At 39.4% G+C, this 19,145-nt stretch overlaps 1 protein-coding gene across 1 annotated transcript in view; it reads right to left on the bottom strand.

The window, feature by feature from the left end:
• The window catches only part of LOC145994472 (dynein axonemal heavy chain 1-like), a 1,132,367-nt gene that overhangs the window by 435,571 nt on the left and 677,651 nt on the right, over window positions 1-19,145 (bottom strand). Inside the window, exon 37 of the mRNA XM_083130607.1 lies at window positions 1,944-2,104. Within this exon, the coding sequence (XP_082986733.1) occupies window positions 1,944-2,104 (161 nt within the window). The remainder of the gene's footprint in view (window positions 1-1,943; window positions 2,105-19,145) is intronic.

Raw genomic sequence — 19,145 nt, 5'->3', positions numbered from 1 at the left:
TGTGCTTTGGAATTTACCTTATTTTCAATTGATGGTCTACTCATGAAATTTCAATATGTAGGCTATTCTAATATATTCATTTACAATTCACGATACGACAGGGAAGGAGCAAAACCTCAAAAATACTGAAACATGACCAAAGACCCAAAAAAGTCCAGAAAATGCACAAAAATGCAAACAAAAACAATGTTTTTTGGTTCTAACTGAAGGAAAATGGATTACTCTCAGGTTTAGCATTGTCTTTAAGGCCCAGGAAATAGATGATTGTTCATCAACTTCCGATCCCTATTTATAAACAACAATGCCAAGATTTAAGATAAGAACTCCATTCAAGAAAACAAACTCAGCAGACGAGACACACACAACCACACGGAAGCTTATACTGGCTATGGGTCTAATATCATTAGGTTGCAAAAACTGTGCACTTTCCAGAGTGCACTATTAGCATCCATTTTGAGTTTGCATTTAAAGCATAAGTTTTAATCGCGCGGAAGTATCCTTTCGGCGCAACGGAAACAGCTAACGCCCAATTTCCTTCGGCAAGAACCACTTCTTGCGCTCAGCGGCTCGAACTGAATTCCAGCTAATTAAGGCCTTTATTTTCGTTCTCCTTCTCTTTGCTCGTAGGAACTTTATTTCCAGTTCCTGACTTTTATTAGAAGAACGTCATTCCTTTGACTTGGACGATGATAAATGCGAAGGACGTTTTCTTTTATGAAATCCAATTGCAATTATTCTCTTGCTTAATAGAGATACATAAGAATGCTGAATGAATTCTAGTGTGTAATTACCCATCTTCTTACTTTGAACCTAACTACTGATGTCGCAATCTATAACACCCAATGGTGCAGTGGTAGCGTCGTCGCTTTGTAATCAAGGGGTCCCGGGTTCGATTCCCATTGGAGGCATATAGTGGTTCGGATCCAACTTTAAGCTGTAGGTCCAGTCCCTATTAGCCTTACTGTGCATAAAGGGGACTTAATCAATACAGTTTAATACATACAATCAAATAGTAGAACCTTAACTGCTTTGAGACCGTATTACGAAGTGACAATTCCTCTCTTGAGGAGTTCTAACTGTATACCCTATCCCAGCTAACTGTGGAGGAAGGCCTCACATAGGGTCAGAGAAGCGAGGGAAATCTATTGGCCAGAGAGAAGCAGTACACGCTGCTGGGAAGGCTGGTAACTGCATTCACTTTCCCCCACTCCACGCAATTCAGTTCCTCTTATGTGTTCATTGGTGGACCCGTATCGCGTCACTACTTGCGCAGAGACTTGCATTCGTTTGCTTGCTCCACAGTTGGCTGAGACGGAGTATAGCTACTATTAAAAGCAAGCAGCTATACCAGAGTTACTATTTGCAAATGAAGTAACGTTATCAACTGCTGGTGATTGGATTAGCATTAAACAGAACCGTAGAGCATTTCGAAGTAATGGATTATATAACAAGGGTTACTGGCATTTATCAAGAGACACCGGCGTACGCAGGGGGAGCTGATGGGGCAACATCCACCTCCGAAATTTTGTCGAAAAATACCCGAATGAAAGCAGCAAAGAACTCGTGAGAAACCAAAGTTGTAAATTCCAACCACAATTAAAATGACCGGCGATTACAATTATCGTCTTTGAACCACAGTTAAAGCGAACGTTAAAAATTACATTTACGAAATACTTTAATGTCTATCCTGAACCCCACAGAAAGCAGCTATGTAGCTTTTTAATATCCATCTTTAGAATTCCAACCTCCTCCGAAAACAAAATCCTGCATACAAACGACAGTGTCCAGAGAACAACATGCTGAAATTAAGTGTACTATTTGTATACATATTAAATTTACATTAGCACTAATATCAATTATATTAATATTAGTGCTTATGTAAACAAAAAAATGAAAACACAAAAGAAAAGCACAACAACAAGAAACACCACTCTGATACATACCTTACTCTCGTTCTCCATCTCCGTGAAAGAGATGAAATGGAAATGGCGCAGGAGACGAGCTGTCACGGGGTTACGTCCCCCTCCTGGTGGTCCCATGGCGCCGATGAAGTTCACGTCCACGATGTTCTTGAAATCTCCTATGGACTTCCTGTCGTACCAGCCTGGGGAACAAGAGCAAAAATAATATTAATTCCAAAGACCCCAAAACAGAAATAGGCATAAGTGCGTAGGCTGTGTTACGCAAAATCTGGCCAACACGCAGCATTTGTGGAAGAGCGTTGTGGTATGCACGTGTGGACTGCAGAGCGAGCAGCGGCACTGTAGCGTTATAACAGGGGCAAAAAAGAATGGAGCGAGCGAGGCAGGAGGCTTCGTCGGTCGCGTTCGTGGTAAGAATGTTGAATCGACCCTTCCTAATAGGAACATGTATCATACATCGTTGGAAAGGGTATGGATCAAGGATTCCAGAAATGTAGGATTTAAGGTGTATTAATGTAGTACAGTAGAGCGTCGATTATCCGAACGTCGGTCAACCGAACGACCGCTTAACCGAACTGTGTACTCGCTCACTTTCAGATATCTGTAATGAAAAAAGTACGTGACTTAGCTGCTCGTAAGCGTGTAGGCTTGCTTAGACAGACCAAAATAAAGGATTTTTTAAACGTTAATTTTGTGTACTGTGTGTATTGTTCATGCAAAATGCGTATGTAATATGTACATATTTTTGTTTAATAAACTGTACCACATACTATATATTCCTACTAAAGTTGCCTTTGTACGTTACTTTGTAATACATACTTAAAGAGATGCCTGTTTTTATGAATAAATTTACTGTACAGTACTTCTTTTTGGCAAATAAACATGTACAGTTCGATTATCCGAACAAACCAGTTTTCCGAACACCCATGTCCCCCAATTACTTCGGATAATCGACGCTCTACTGTATTAAGTTTTATCACATTTCCGCACGAGTGAAGCATATGGTGGATGTTTGAAACGGCGACTCATAGATGGCAGCACTCTGTATGGCGTTGATCTCGCTCCGCTTAAACATTGTATATAGGATAAAGGAAGATAAAATTATATATAGTATGTATTGTTAGTATATAATCGAAGATTGATCTACAGGGTGGCTCAATAAGTCACTTAACACCCCCAGTACAAGGCCACTGCAGCACGCAACATAGAAATGGTGATGACCAATTGTTATCAGGCCAAGGGGGAACCACATTGACGCCACCCACACGGTCGGTGGCCATCTTGATGTCCGCCATCTTGAATTCAACTTCAGAATTTTAAATGGGAAGGGGGTCGTGTGACATATCAGAATGGGCTAGAATTTCACGAGAAATGCAATGGTGAAGGTTTTTTCGACGTATCGTTCACCAGTAAAAAGTTATGACTGAATTCTTGTACCAATTTGCTCCTTTTCGAGGTTTTAGAAAAATGCCTTAAAATTTGTTTAGCGCATCGGTAATGCATCGAGATCAAAGTGACGTCTACGGAGAGAAGTTCGCATGCCATTGCACACGATTTTAATCGGATACATCCATGAAGAGCTGCGCATTATGAATGGTTGTCGCGAACAATTTACAGTGTGACGCTTCCATTGAATTAAAAGTCCTTCACAGTGACAAGGCTAATGTTTACGTTCAGAAGGAAGTTCATAAACAGAATATGTGACCCTTGTCATCTGATAACTAACTTTGGACAAAAACTGGTTCATAACGTTCCCATAAGTGTTCTGGTGTTCTTCCCTATTGAAAAAAAACTCTGTAAAAAGTACCTTCTTCCATAAGCAAGGATGAAAAAACTGGTTATTTAACAAATCCAATTAGCCCTAAGCATTTAAGGTTCCGTTGATGGAAAATTGACTAACCAATCGTGTTCCACACAGCACGCCACACCATTAACTTACCAACACTAACCATTCAGCTTTGATCTGTCGAAAATGGGTTATCAGATAAAAAGCATCGAATATTCTGTTTATAAACTTCCTTCTGAACATAAACATTAGCCTTGTCACTGTGAAGGACTTTTAATTCAATGGAAGCGTCACACTGTAAATTGTTCGCGACAACCATTCATAATGCGCAGCTCTTCATGAATGTATCCGATTAAAATAATGTGCAATGGCATGCGAACGTCTCTCCATAGACGTCACTTTGATCTCTATGCATTACCGAAGCACTAAACAAATTTTAAGGCATTTTTCTAACACCTCGAAAAGAAGCAAATTGGTACAAGAATTCAGTCATACCTTTTTACTGGTAAAAGATACGTCGAAAAAACCTTCACCATTGCATTTCTCGTGAAATTCTAGCCCATTCTGATATGTCACACGACCCCCTTCCCATTTAAAATTCTGAAGTTGAATTCAAGATGGCCACCGACCGTGTGGGTGGCGTCAATGTGGTTCCCCCTTGGCCAGGCAATGATTGGTCATCGCCATTTTCACATTCCATACCGCAGTGGCCTTGTACTGAGGGTGTTAAGTGACTTATTGAGCCACCCTGTATGGTATTTTAACAATAATGAACTATCAAAAAGGATATACGAAGAGAGGATAACAATATTCACCATATGCATTACGACCCGAAGAGTCAAGAAGTCGGGAAAAAATTCCAATTTTAGATCGGTTAGTTCATATGAACTTTCCAGCCTGATCATTACCAGTGCGTAGTTAGAAATCGGTTAGTTCATTGAACTAACTCTCCAGCCTAATTATTGCCTATTTTTGTGGGAGCAGAAAAAGGTTTATTATCCATTTTGCCTTGACTCATCTCACTCAACAGGTCGCTAGGTGCCATGGCTTGCCTCGAGTTGATAGCTTCCTGGAGAAGAGGCCTTGCTCGAAAAGGTTTATTATCCAAAAATTCCAATTCTGTGTCTTTCAGGAGTGTGAAAGTGAAAGTTCAAACTCATACTTAGTAGGTATCCCCTTTTTCTATGCATTTAGCCTCAGTTGTATGATATTATGACGATCTTTTTGTGGATTTTATAGCGTTCGACGACGTTCCAGTACAATTTTCACTGAAACTCGGTTTTTCCCACCTCATAGTTTGTAGGTATGCTAGGATTTTACGTGATATAACTTAACCTATTTACTTTTTTACAACCTTTTACGGGCGAAGTTAACCTACAAGGGTTGTTTTTTGTCTACGTCCATTTTTTCTTACGATCTAATGTGATATAACTTAACCTATAATTTTTTTACGATCTTTCACGAGTTGAGTAACGTAGGTATGAGCTGGCTCCGCCCTTTGACCTACTTTTTATTTTACGACCTTTTACGTGCTAAGCTAACCTACAGGGAAAAAAAATGCACGGGCTACACTTTTTTACCTTTTGCAAATTTTCACCGTTTTTTTTTCTCGCTGACCGCGTCCTTTGACCAACTTTTGATTTTACGACCTTTTATGTGATAAACTAACCTACGTATGCACGTCGCAAAAAAAAAAAAAAAAAAAAAAGACCAAGTATAACCGTTTTTGGTACATCCACTTCCGGTCTCCATTTTGAAAGGGAGGATATCGAGACAATGCTAACGCAAAACACCCGAGCTCTCTACGATCGTCATTTCGAAAGTTACGAGCGATGACCCCCTCCTCCTTGAAGTTAGGACCACCAAACTTGGTATACGTATTATAGAGTCTCAAAATCGACAAAGGGTATCAAAAGGAGAGATTTTTCGATTTTTTTTCGCTCTATCTCTCACCGTTTTCGAGATATTAGCTATTTTATGTTTTTTTTAACGCAGGACTTGGAAAAATTTCAGAAGTGGTAAATTTGGTTCCATAATGACCTATGTTAATTTTGTTAGAAGATCAAAGAGGACATCGAGACTCGGCCAACGCACCAAACCCGAGATCTCTACGACTATTTGTTTGGAAATTATGAATGATCAAAGTTTCGAGTATCGGATCAACCCACCTACCCCTTGAACTTAGGACCCCCAAATTTTTTACACGTACTCTACATCCACAAAATAGACAACGGTTACTCAACGGGGAGATTTTTCGATTTATTTTTGTCCTATCTCTCACCGTTTTCGAGATATTCGCAATTTTAGGTTTTCTTAACGCTGGACTTGGAAAATTTTCAGAGGGGCTTCCATGACGACCTACGCCATTTTGAATTTCCAGTCGGAGAGGACACAGATACGATGCTAGCGCAAGCAACCCCATGTCTCTGCGATCGTCCTTTCGAAAGTTATGACTTATAAATAAAATTTTCACCTTTGACCTCAGGACATCCAAATTTCGCACGCGTACTCTACGTCGTCGACATCGACGGGGGGGGGGGGAGGGGGGCATTTGGATAGGATTTTTCGAGTTATTTTCGCGATATCTCTCGCCGTTTCCGAGATACGTTCCTTCCGGTTGCCATTTTATGATTTTTGTAAATTAGTATTTTGAATTTTTGACAATTTTCTTGCGATTTTGTTCTAGAAATGATATGAAACAAACTTTTCTCCTTAATCTTCGCTATCTCTGGAACTGTGATAATTGTGAACGGACTCTCATTGATGTACGTTTTACTTAACTTCTTGCTTAACCTAAACAGAGCTATCTTCCGGGTTCAGGGTTCAAGATCCAGCTTGTCTCTTTGCGAGAGTCAATTCGCCAATTTAAAATATTCATAATTTATCTTCGTCGCCGCGATTAGTCTACATGAAAAGGAGAGTGATGTAAAATAAGAAAAGTACAAATTTACCTGACAAAAACTATCATAAACGTAACAGACAAGCTGTTAATAATTTACTTCCGGTTACAAAAAGCTTTTTTTTCTTTTTTTAAATGTTGAAATATAATCATTTAGCGTTGACAATGTTCAAGGCGTTCCAGTAAAAGAACGAATGGGATGTTAGAGATAATTTTATTTACTCTTTCATTTTTTATGTGCTCAGTGAATTTGTTAATCAGAAATATCTTCTCTGAAGCACCTCCGTAAACAGATGTGAATTTGTTTTGCTAAAAATCATCAATGGTAAAATTCAAATGGAATTTCTAATCAATCAATTCAATCTACCTGTATCCACACAGCCAACCCGCAACGTAAAGTTCTTTTACATTCCCGCGAGGCTCTTCATGCAATGATCTATTTTCTACAGGGCTTCCCCGCTTATGTAAATAATCAAGTCACAAATGTTGACATTTTTCTTTCCAGAACACAGTTTCCGACAATAGTTAAGATTGTAACTTTTTAATCTGGTTTTATGTCATCTTTTATTGTTTTTGTTGTGTTGGTGCTGCTTCGCAGACTGCTACAGGTTTCGTACAAAATGGACACTCGGCACTGTATCTGAAACTTTAGTTAATAAAATGAATATTCCCTAAGCATGGCCGTAGACAGGAAAAGAATTGGGGAAGCGTTCGTCAGAATTTCTATAGGAGGATTCAGGGCATTGATAAAATTTGAATAATAAAGGAGTAATGAATATTATTGTACAATATTAATCAAAATCTCAGAAATAAACTAATGTTATTCAATTTATTATTATTATTATTAATACTATTTTATCTTGAGGGGACTTTTATACTCGAAACAACAAATGCATGAATATTCAGCACAACTGTTTTTCATTGTATTTTTACATTTCAAACAACTAGTGTACTGAATGCACAGTTATTGTGTTTTTTATTAACTTTTAGATTTATTGTTCACCAAGAAGCTTTCAAAGTTAAAGAAAATTTTAACCATAAAGTTGATGTTGTTTGACCTCTTGCATAAAACTTAAAATTTTAAATTTTCAAAACTGTGGAACCATTTGTTATTTCGATTTAAAAGCACGTAGATTATGAAAATAAAACTGGTTTCTGTATGAGTTACTGATTTTGTGATTTTGGTTTCTGAACTCCCATTAGTCCAACATGGCAGAAGTTTCGGGGGTAGGTAGGTTTGAACCCCCAAAACCTCCCTCTAAATACGGCCAAGTCCACAAGTCAAACATCTACTTCTCGGCAATCGTGATGCCCTGAGTGTCATGCCTCCTTATCGGTGGCCCTGGAGTTTGATCTCAAGTCAATGAACTCAGCAAAGCAGCATCGTTCAGACGTAATTAACGCACAGTCAAAACATCAAAATACGTACGTACAAATACCACATCGTTAGCTCAACAGCAAAGACTGACATTTCGCTTTTGCGCGGAGAGGAAGTTCTACTATTCTCTTGACATCCTACGTAGGTGGAATTCTAGTTGTGTTTCGGGAACACATACATAACAAGTTCTTCAGGTAAATATCAGGATTTTGGTTTCCCAACATGCAAATCCGTGTTTTTCCTTGAAGCCACCTTCATCTATTTCCGGCCCACGTGGCGGAGTGGTTAGCACATCGCGCTACGGCGCCAGGGGTCCCGAGTTCAAATCCCAGCATAGGCATGGCTCCCTATCTTCGCAAATTAGCCAAAAGTGGCACAAAAACGAAGTAAAATAGAGCAAATCAATCAAACCATCACCTATTCTCAAGGCATTGTGGCCGATAGCCACGACCTCAAATTATTCGGTATCAACATTGAAAGCAACTGATAATCAGGATTATTCTGATAATCGATATTCACGTGAGGGATAAATAAATATCTGATGGCACTAACGTGGCTGATCAGTTACTGTCGTCTTAAACTGAAGCATTGATTACGTTCCTCACCTCTCACAATTCTCCAAAACAACAAAGACTTAGTAAACATTGTAGTACAATAAGATATCCAACATAAAAGATAATTTAAAATTTGGATAAGATTTTGCAGACTGAAGATATTATGCCAGAACATTTGAATTTTGCCATACACTGTCCTTGATCATTATTCTTTCGTACCATACCCCGTTCGATTAAGAAATATTGACCCTGGCAGACCTTGTCAGCTCCTGCTCAGAATGTGTAGAATAAGCATTCTACAGGAAATGGTAAGAACACTGGCCTTTGGTAAGAGGTGACGAGAGGCCAAGCGAGTGTTTAAATACGTGCGCATGAGAGCGACACGAGGCCTTTTAATCTGGAATCATCGGAGAAGCAGGAGCTACTGGTCTTATTTCTAAACCGAACAGGGTAAGCTAGTCTACACCCATTCTGCCATTTGCATTGCTCACTTCAGTCTAGAAACGAATCATGAGTCTATTTTAATGTATAGTTAGATATTTGTACCTGCCCGTTCAGGGCTGTCTCTACCATCAACTAGTTCTAATAGTACATCCCTATTTAAGATCCCCGCGTCCAGAGGAACGCTACGTGGTGAGATGCTTGGGCTTTTCATCCATTTTACGGAAATGTGATGAAAATTAGAGCTACGTAGTGGAGTTGCGGAATTTTTTCATTTATTTCACTCTGAAATAAATGAAAATTGAAATTTGTTAAATAGTGACATGTCAGAATTGTTTTTTTCTCCGCGAATCTTTATTTTTGGGGAAAGCTGCGTAGCACGCAGTTTTAATGTTAATGATGGTTAATGTCGATAATCAGCTTTAATTCAGTCCTTATCCACCACACCCACCCAATAGGCTAATCACCCGCTGCATTAAAGCACATTACAATGCGGAGGAAACGAAAATAGAATGTTTCCTTTGGTAGCCACGGGCAATGAGGCAACAGCTCTGCGCTCTTGCTTCGTCGGGGTTTTTCCGCGTCGATGCGATGTGGCATAAGGTACGTCCGTCATTCCGCGCGCTGGAAGGTTCGATGTCGGACGTTCGAGTGTCATATTCCGCCCAGAATTTGGCCAGCCCGGGCACGTCTACCGACGAGCCCTTGTCATTCCGCTCCTAGTAACGCCGTGGTTCGCTCGAACCCGGTACCTTCGGTCAGGTCCTGATGGCTATGACAGAACTACCACCTGGGAAATTATCATCAATTCCCAGGATTTTATCTAAATTTTGAAAGTGGCACTTGATTTTGATGACCCTTGTTTTTGCAGTAGTCTCTTGAACAATTTGGTATTTTTTTTTAACGTAAATTTGGTGCGTGACTTATGATATTTCGGCTATAAACGATACGACTCAATCACACCATGGTGTGTGTACTTAGTGGGTCACAGCAGAGAGTATTGCTGAAGTTAATTGTGTTTTTAATTAATGAAAGTCCTTTAAAGTTTCAATTTCATATATATTTTAAAACAGACCGTAACTTGTTAATGATCCGAAAAGTAACGCCGTTTGTGTTTATGTGTTTTAAGTTAAACTGTTAAAGATTATCGCAAGGAGGATATTTAATTTTATCACGTATAGTTTTGAAATGCACAAGGATCAGTGGTCGACTCACTCGTAATTTAAAATGACTGAAATCTCCTCTCCCCGAAGATGGGAGCCTTGGTACTAATAATTGTAGTGCAAATTGATAAGGAGATAGTCGAGAGAATACACGAGTCGGTCGCAGAGCATTTTTATTTTTACCTTGTTTAAGGAATTTTTTTTTTTACTAAAGTAAAGTTAATATGTGAAAAAACAAAACGCTAATTATATTTCTAGGAATAGAGGAGCAATTATATGTCCGCTACTAAACGCTGGCGTAAGTAGTAAGAGTGACGCTACCATTCGGTTAGAGTATAACCCGCTCGTTGATTCAATGTTCTAGCTAAGGATTAATAATAGGTGTTTTAGTTGTACGCGCAGAAATACCGGTAGTGAAATATAAAAGAGTGCGCAAGTGTTTATATATATGTTTTAAGGAATAGAGGAGCAATGATGTCCGCTACTAAAGGTAGTAAGTGTGACGCTCCCTTCCATTAGTTTTATGGTTATGTCTTCCCCTACGAATGAATTGTGTACACAGAGGTACCCGTAGCAAGAGGAATGACACTGTCATTGTAGCGCAATGACATAAGAATGACTTAGTCTGCATGACTTTTAGTTGTTAAAACACCATAGTTAGGCGTAAGCCAACTTGTAATGAAAAGTAGAACGAGACGTAAGCGGTATTCAAGGCGTGGAGTATTTCACATATTAACGAGATTTTTTTTGTTATTATCCATATATTTATTGTCTCTTTCAGCTATTTATTAAAGGATAGCTTAATATTCCTCCTTTTGCGTTTTCTAGCTTTGAATTTTAAATACCTTAAATTTCATGTGTATTTATATTATGATATTTATATTTCAAGTTACGGCATTCCTTAATGATTAAATAAACACTCTTCAGCATTATTCAACAGATTCCTGTGGTTATTTAATCGCATCGCAAATCACTAAATAGCGATAAAAGTTAAAAAGGTTGTTTAAATTAATGCAAAACTGGTTGTCATTTTTTTCATTAAATAACGATGAAGTATTGCGCATAGTATAATCAATCAAGCCCTCCCCTTAGGTATAATCACGTGTCATTCCGTCAGCTTACGATAGGTTTAAACACGCAAGTTTAATATCTGCACCGAAAGCACGATTCATTCGTTGTTTTCCTTTTGTTCCTTCGAACTCAGGATATGTGCAGTCGCAAGACTCAAGTCCAGGATTTTCCTCCCATGTAAGTCGCCAGATTTCCGTGCGGAAATTTTCAGTTTCGCCTTAGCGGAAGAAACATATCCTATTTCAGTCTCCAAGAGAGAGAATTTGATGACACCTTTCTTTTCGTCTAGTGTCGGGATGGATGCGGAATTTGTTCTAGATGAACTTTACACCACTCAGCTGGCTTCGGCAATGAAATTCCTAGTCTCCAAACGAGGTGTGAATAATAGCCTCTTCAAGGGCGCTTATTTATGCGATTTTTTTTTTCTCGTCCCTTCAGAATTTTCAAAAGTTTCCCAAATGAACTTTAATTACCTCTTACAGATTAATTTCATGTTAATCTTCGTAAAGTAGGTAATAGCGAGTAATTGTGCTTATATTTTAATCTCCCACACGTCATAGACTTTAGTTGAAGTAATATCATACGAAATCCTATAATTTTCTCCCGGCCCGGCGTCATGATGTTCATTTACGGTTCCGTTTCAATTTTTTTCCTAAGGCGACCATAAAAAGTAGTTTTGTTTACCTTATTAGGCTAAAACCTCAAAAGAGTGGATTTAGACGCTTACAGTTGTCATGGGTCAAGTGTAATCTCTTACGCGGCGAGCATTTATGCTAAGTGACAAAGAAAATACACGGCGGGCTATAGCATGACGTAGAGAAGTTTTTCCTCTTTTCTGTTTAACGCAATGCCTTATATTTTTTTTCCTTTATTCTCAGAACCGTAAATTTACTTCACAGATAGCCAAGAAATGTTTTCTAAATCAATAACCCAGATTAGTTTCAGTTTTAAATTTACATTTTTTACCTCAGAGAGACAAATGCGCCCCCCCTATTTTTGCCAACGGTTTTAAGACCAGCCCAGACAACCTCCTAGGCTCACACCCGGGATGTTTATGGTTTGCTTTGAGCAATTTTAATTTGATTTTTTTTTGTTAGTATTCTATACCGTTTTTTTTTCATTTTTCTCAGTTTATTTAGATCAATTTATTTCATGAAATATTTTTGTCCCATTTTCCCGTTACTATTATCCTATTACTAATTTGGAACTTCATTTTAACTGTCTATTTATGCTATACGTCAGGCGTATGCAAGCGCAAACCAACCTTGACTAGTGAGCGTTAACAATGCGTCACTATGTCGCCTTGATTTATTCATCCATTTTATGTATCTTTCGTAATTAATGATCTTAACGTCATTGGAGCCATGTCATTTACTCTTTTATTATATCTTCGTGATCCCGAATTTACTTGTGGCTAGGTCCGTTTTAACAGCTGTGACGTTACCAGATTTTGGGCTAATTATTTTTTTTCGTTAGTTCCTCATTTTTTACAATGCTTTGACACTTCTGACATGATATTAATGGATTTCGTCGGGTTAACTTTCTGATACCAGGGGATATATTTTACACCATCTACATATTACTTTTATATATTTATCAATATTTAAACCTAGATATTTTCGTTCATTTTATTGTATAATGGTCATGTCCCAACAAAGGGCATTTAGTGCCATGTCATAACTTTAGTTTTATATTGCACATTATTTTATATTTTGGGAGAAGCCAGGGGCTATATATATATATATATATAATTTAGTCAATATATACATATATTACTTTTGAAGTCATACTTTCATTTTAATGGTGTTCCAGTGTTAAGGCGTCAAATTACATTTTCCGCCTTTTATTTTCTTTAGCCTTCATTCAAACTTTGTTTTATAATTTTTATCACTTATTGGGCAGTTTATTTTATTTTAGTTTACCTATCTTTACTCATGATTTTCACTTGCATATAGAAGACGATTCCTTTACACATTTTTTATATATTTTCAATATTGAATGACTGTGAGCAATGTAGTTTATTCCTATGTCCAACCTGTTTCCTCCCCTGTTCGGGAATTCCAAGAGTTCAAGGAATTTCGAAAAGTCCAGTGACTTTTTTTGAGGCCGGAAGCAGAACGCATTCCTGAAGGCTTTGGAGCTCACCAGCCTCCTGTGGTTTTCAGCGGTGTATGTCACGTAGCAGCACCGAAAATCCTACTCCAAGTGACATCCCAGGATCTGAAAAGCGTCCGAAACATCAGAAGAAATGTCTTCTTACAGAGCAACCCCCCCCCCCACGACTCTAACCCCCTTAAGAAGAAGCATGAACATCTTTCATGTACATCGTCCCCTTTTGCTCTGTAAGGCCAGGCAGTGTCCTTCACCCCATATTGGAACTTTCCGGGTACAGTCAACGACCCAAATGTGTTGAGACCCAGCCCTGTGGATCAGCAACCTGCCAGGCCACCTGTGACGTTTCATCCTACCAGTGGCCATAATTACTGTATGCAATGGCGTCTGCTGTGAACTGTCGGGGGCCTATCTTAACATCCCCCCAGTGTTCGCCATTGGACAAGGCATATTTTTGGGGCTTGGAACCGCTACTTGGAGTGGTTTCCCATGGACTACCCTGTGTCCGCCCGCCCCACGGCCCACGTCTTTTCATCTGACCTTTGCTGACCAGTATTCCGGAACTTTCCACACCGGGATTCGAATCCGGTCCTCCAGTGAAAATGATCGGTCAAGGACCATGTAAGTCACAGAACAGTGCTTCGTACCCCAGGACTCCGGGGTTGGAATGTATTTGGATTGCCCTGCCGTCTCATTTCTCAGGTCATGGTGTGCACACATAGTGTGCTAAGAACGTCAGTGGCATAGTGCAAACATAACCTTCATCTATTTTTTAATCTTCGTGTGGTTGTGCGCAGTCCAGTGGAGTTTGGTGTTTACCACGGTCCTTTGCTCTCGCCTCGAACTGTCATCCTGATGAGGCGGAAGATTGCGAGCATGCGGCATTAAAGTTTCTCACGGATTACGTTCTGTGCTTATTTAGCACTTGTTCAGAAGCAAGTCGCATGTACCGCGTTACGATGCAGTGTGTTGAACTTTCCGCTGACTCCACGGACCTGCGAACAACACTTTATATCGCATGTTGACCAACCGTCAGCATTGTTGATTACGAAAGACTCTTCCAGCGTGTGGCTAATGTAAACATAGGACTTTATTTCAGCATTCAAGCTTGAGCTTAATTCTGTTTCATTTAATTTTCGGTGAAGGGTCTCCGACATTTTTTTAAATTATTTTATTTTATGTAACCTTTTTTTCATGTAATAAACAAAAACCTTTTAAATTTTGGTGAATGGCAGAAGGTTCAATTTAAACTTTTCATGACTACAATTTCAATTTTAGAAATTGTCTTGCAAGAGGGGGTGTCGTACCATACCCCGTTCGATTAAGAAATATTGACCCTGGCAGACCTTGTCAGCTCCTGCTCAGAATGTGTAGAATAAGCATTCTACAGGAAATGGTAAGAACACTGGCCTTTGGTAAGAGGTGACGAGAGGCCAAGCGAGTGTTTAAATACGTGCGCATGAGAGCGACACGAGGCCTTTTAATCTGGAATCATCGGAGAAGCAGGAGCTACTGGTCTTATTTCTAAACCGAACAGGGTAAGCTAGTCTACACCCATTCTGCCATTTGCATTGCTCACTTCAGTCTAGAAACGAATCATGAGTCTATTTTAATGTATAGTTAGATATTTGTACCTGCCCGTTCAGGGCTGTCTCTACCATCAACTAGTTCTAATAGTACATCCCTATTTAAGATCCCCGCGTTCAGAGGAACGCTACGCTTTTATTAAGTTAAGCGTCGGGACACCCTGTTCTGCCAATCTCATTCACTCCTCTACATCACGGCTCGCACTTATCATTTCCTTAATTTTCCTTCACTTCAATCCAATTTTCTCTATTCTATACTTTCATGTGCTCCATGGCTCTTCCTACTCTACCCTCAATCCACATTTTCATCACTTGCTTGGCTTTCCTGTCTTCGCTCATTCTTCCACATGTCCAAACTAAACTTAAAATGCCGCTCTTCTACCACAAGTATTGTTATACCTCTTCTCGTATTCTCTAGTTGCGCATCCTATCCCTTCTAGTTTATCCCACTATTCTCCTCTATAACTTGGAATTTGCTAAGACATTTATCCTGGAGTGGTAGAATTTGTACCATAGGGAAAATAATAGAGTTGCATAGCAGCATTTGTGTTCTCGCATTGATGTCTCTTGCCCACTGAGGTGTTGCTCATTTGGTAATATGTTGAAGCAGCCTCCTATTCATTCTCTCCTGATCTGTTCTCGCATCGCTGCTTAGAACAGCTCCTAGATATTCATGTTTTTTCAACTGTTTCTAGTTTCCTTCCATCGATGTTATGGATGTTATGGTTTCTCTTTCCTCATTCACATAACTTTGTTCTTTTCAGCGTAATCCTTCATACCTTTCTTATTAGCCCTGCATGCCACTCGCCCACTACCTGCTGGAGTCTTTCAGATGTATCTCAAATCCAAATTATATCATCGGCATATAGTAGAGCTTGAAGGTATACTGGTTGCAACATTCACATACCTAGTTTCATTCTATGGGTTCTCTGCTTACATATTTTAGCAATGTGGTCTAATAACTTCATGAATAGGATTGGGCCTAGGATATCTCCTTGTTTTATGGATGGATTCTGTCGAATTGTTTTGTTCGGGGAACCACTTGACACAAAGATACGCTTCCAGATGCGGGAACACATGGAAAATGACTTAACGCAAAGTCTGGGTTGTGAGGAGAGTACTAAAATTGCTCCCAGCCAAATCCTGCTCACGCAACAAACCAGCACCTCCGAGTCACACAGTGGCTGTAGCTTGCCAAAGTATAACGGAACGCATCGCACATGTGCACGATGGTAACAGACTACATGTGCTACGATAAAGCGATAAAGCTATGCCGAAACCGGGAGACGCCGTAGTCTAGTTGGTATGGCGTCTACAGCTTCGATTCTCAAGGTGGGTGATATAAAATCGGAATTTTTCCGGCCTTGTCTCTACATAAAGTGTCTCTGGAGTCCACCGAGCCGCAAATAAATGGGTACCAGGGGTTTAAAGGTGGTCGGGACGTGGTGCTGATTACATCATCTCAAACAATGCCCGAGATCAATAATATATGAAGCCCTGCCTCAAAATCCTACTGTGTGCAAGTTCATGGCACGGCTCAAAGTGCGAGCGCTCGTTCTGGCAAAAGCTGCTATAATGGTGGGGAATGCGTTGTAGGGCAATTGAAGACGTGTAGAATCCATGGACAATAACATACTTCCACAATTCACTTTCGTTGTCCTTTATAGCTAATCCGAACTTGCTGTTTGGATCTCGAAAGTATCGTATCTGCAATGCGGCTCCTTCATAGCAAGAACCACGGTTGTCAATCTTCGTCGAGAGAAATGACAGACGTAGATATTAATCGTTGCAGTTTGCATCACAACGAACAGCTCGAGATGCGAGTTTCGGAGACCAAATTAGGCATCGCGTCTTTGTGTCGGCTTCGGCTCTTCTTAAGACACGGCTACAGCCTCTTCCGAAGAAGATGGGGGAAATCTCATCTTCATTCCTCTCGCATTGCCCCTCGCAGAAGCGCGTAGGAGAGGGAGGAGACGTGAAACTGCGAATGGGAAGCAAAGGCTTAGAATTGACGGAGGCGTCAGGAAAACGTCTTTGCTCTCCCGGATTAAAATTCCGGCTGTTTCCCTCCCGGAGTACTCTATCTTGTCTCTCGCAAGAGCCATCTCGCTGTTGTTGGTCGTAAACTAGAAGAAGCTGTCTATCTCCAAACTTCTTCTACAGGGGAAGAGTTCGTTGTAAGAGACTGAACTGTAAAAGGCAGCAGCGGAAGGTGGTGGTACGAGAGGAACAAGAAAACTTCGATGATCAAAACAGCAACGTGGGAAACGGAAGAACGTATCAGAAAAGATTCACAAATTTTTGTTTGTTGACAAACGAGACTTGACATAATCGTTTCAAGGCCTCCATGATGGTGTTGTGGTAAGGTCGTCACCTTGTAATCATGGGTTCCCGCGTTCGATACCTTGTGGATGCACGTAGCGGTGTCAAACTGTAGCCTACCCGAGAGTCGTTCCAGTCTCCATCAATGAACATTCGTCTCGGTTAAAAAGGGCAAGTCTACGTATAGAAACTGTAGTGTTTATTTATAATTTTACTCTTCATTTATCTTTTTCATTGTATTTATAAAAAATAATAACTAACTAACTAACTCTCTAGCCTCTTTAAACCCGAAGGTTCATGGCTGCAGCAACACAGGCTTTCCATCTGTCCCTATCTTGAGCAAGATATGTATATACTCTTTTCCATCCCTACCGATTTCCTTTAGATCCATCTCAACGTTGTCCCTCCATCTTCGTCTTGGCCTTCCTACAGGTCTCTTACCATCAGGTTTCCCAACAAGAATCCTGTAAACTCCTCTTCCCTCTCCCATTCGTGCCGCATGGCCTGCCCAGCTAAGTCTTCTTGGTTTAATTATTCTAATAATATCTGGACATGAATACAAATTATGTAGTTCTAAATTATGTAACTTTCTCCACTCACCTGTCACCTCATCCCTTTTAGGTTCAAATATTTTCCTAAGGATCTTATTTTCAAATACTCTCAATTTATGTTCCTCTCTCAATGTAAGGGACCAAGTTTCACACCCATATAATACTACAGGCAAAATTGCTGTTTTGTATATTTTAACTTTTAGTTTCTTAGATATTAAACGAGAAGACAAATAATATATAAAAATAAAAAACTGTAACTAATAGTTAATCAATGACATGAATCCTTGTATACAAACTGTATTACCTTCATTTTATTTTTATTACTTTATTTTTCATTTATTTGTTTTCATTTTTTAATTCTATTAATCAATTACAAAGATAAACAATGACAACTGTAATTAATGGTTAAGTGGAAGAGAAGGCATGTGAACAAAGTTGTAAATAAATAAGTCTGTCTAGTCTCAAATCTCGAAATATGTAGTACAACTAAACAACATGTAGGTAAAAATACTAGAAGGTAGTGTAATAGTTCATGTTGGTTTGAATTCTTGTGAATAGGGAGCTAATACAGAGAATCTAAACTTTGTGTTTAATTACATAAAAACAAAAACGATATCTTAGAAAGGCAACATCACGGAGCTGTCAAGTGGTTTGAGGTCGAGGTACGATGAACGAAGTTAGTAATAAGTAGGGACATTGAATTTTCGCGATGCGCGAAATCGCGAAATGTGAAAAAAAGATGCAATTTTGAACATTCTGCACATAACTACACCCCAATGATGAAATATGCATGAGTTTTATTCGCGAAGTAATGCGAAATGTGTGCTTTTCCACGAAATGAACGCTTTGTCGCGCTAACCGTGAATTATCATGAAATTAAGGGGAAAACACGCAAAATCCGGCAATCAAGGTTGTGCGCTCAAACTGTCGATTTGTAACGAAACGTTTGTCTAAAGTTTCCTATCACTTGCAGCTGAAGAACGTTTTATCTTCGATCACATCAGACAGACGCTGCAAATTGGGATTTCCCATGCACATAATCTCAGTTTGAAATCTTCGCTCCCTGTCCCGCTGCATTCCTTTCTTCCCCCCGAATGTCTACTCAACTTACAGTTTCATTGAACTTGCTAGCTGTAGCAGCGATAAGATTAGTCTGTTCCCGCACATCAAGGGAAACAATGGTGTCATTTGTGTTCAGTCATGAATGAATTTTGTTTATCATCATGTGATTTTCAACATGTGTTTGTGTATGTGCAGTAGTGATTATTTTATTTGTTGGACAGCAAGGATATTCTTTAAATTTAAACAATGAATAAATCACTTGAGATATTCAATTTACAAATGAAGTAATTTTGTGTTG

This window comes from Lepisma saccharinum, chromosome 10 (genome assembly GCF_977018435.1).
Source record: "Lepisma saccharinum chromosome 10, izLepSacc3.1, whole genome shotgun sequence".
NCBI lineage: Eukaryota > Metazoa > Arthropoda > Insecta > Zygentoma > Lepismatidae > Lepisma > Lepisma saccharinum.
This window is presented reverse-complemented; position numbering and strand designations above follow the sequence as displayed.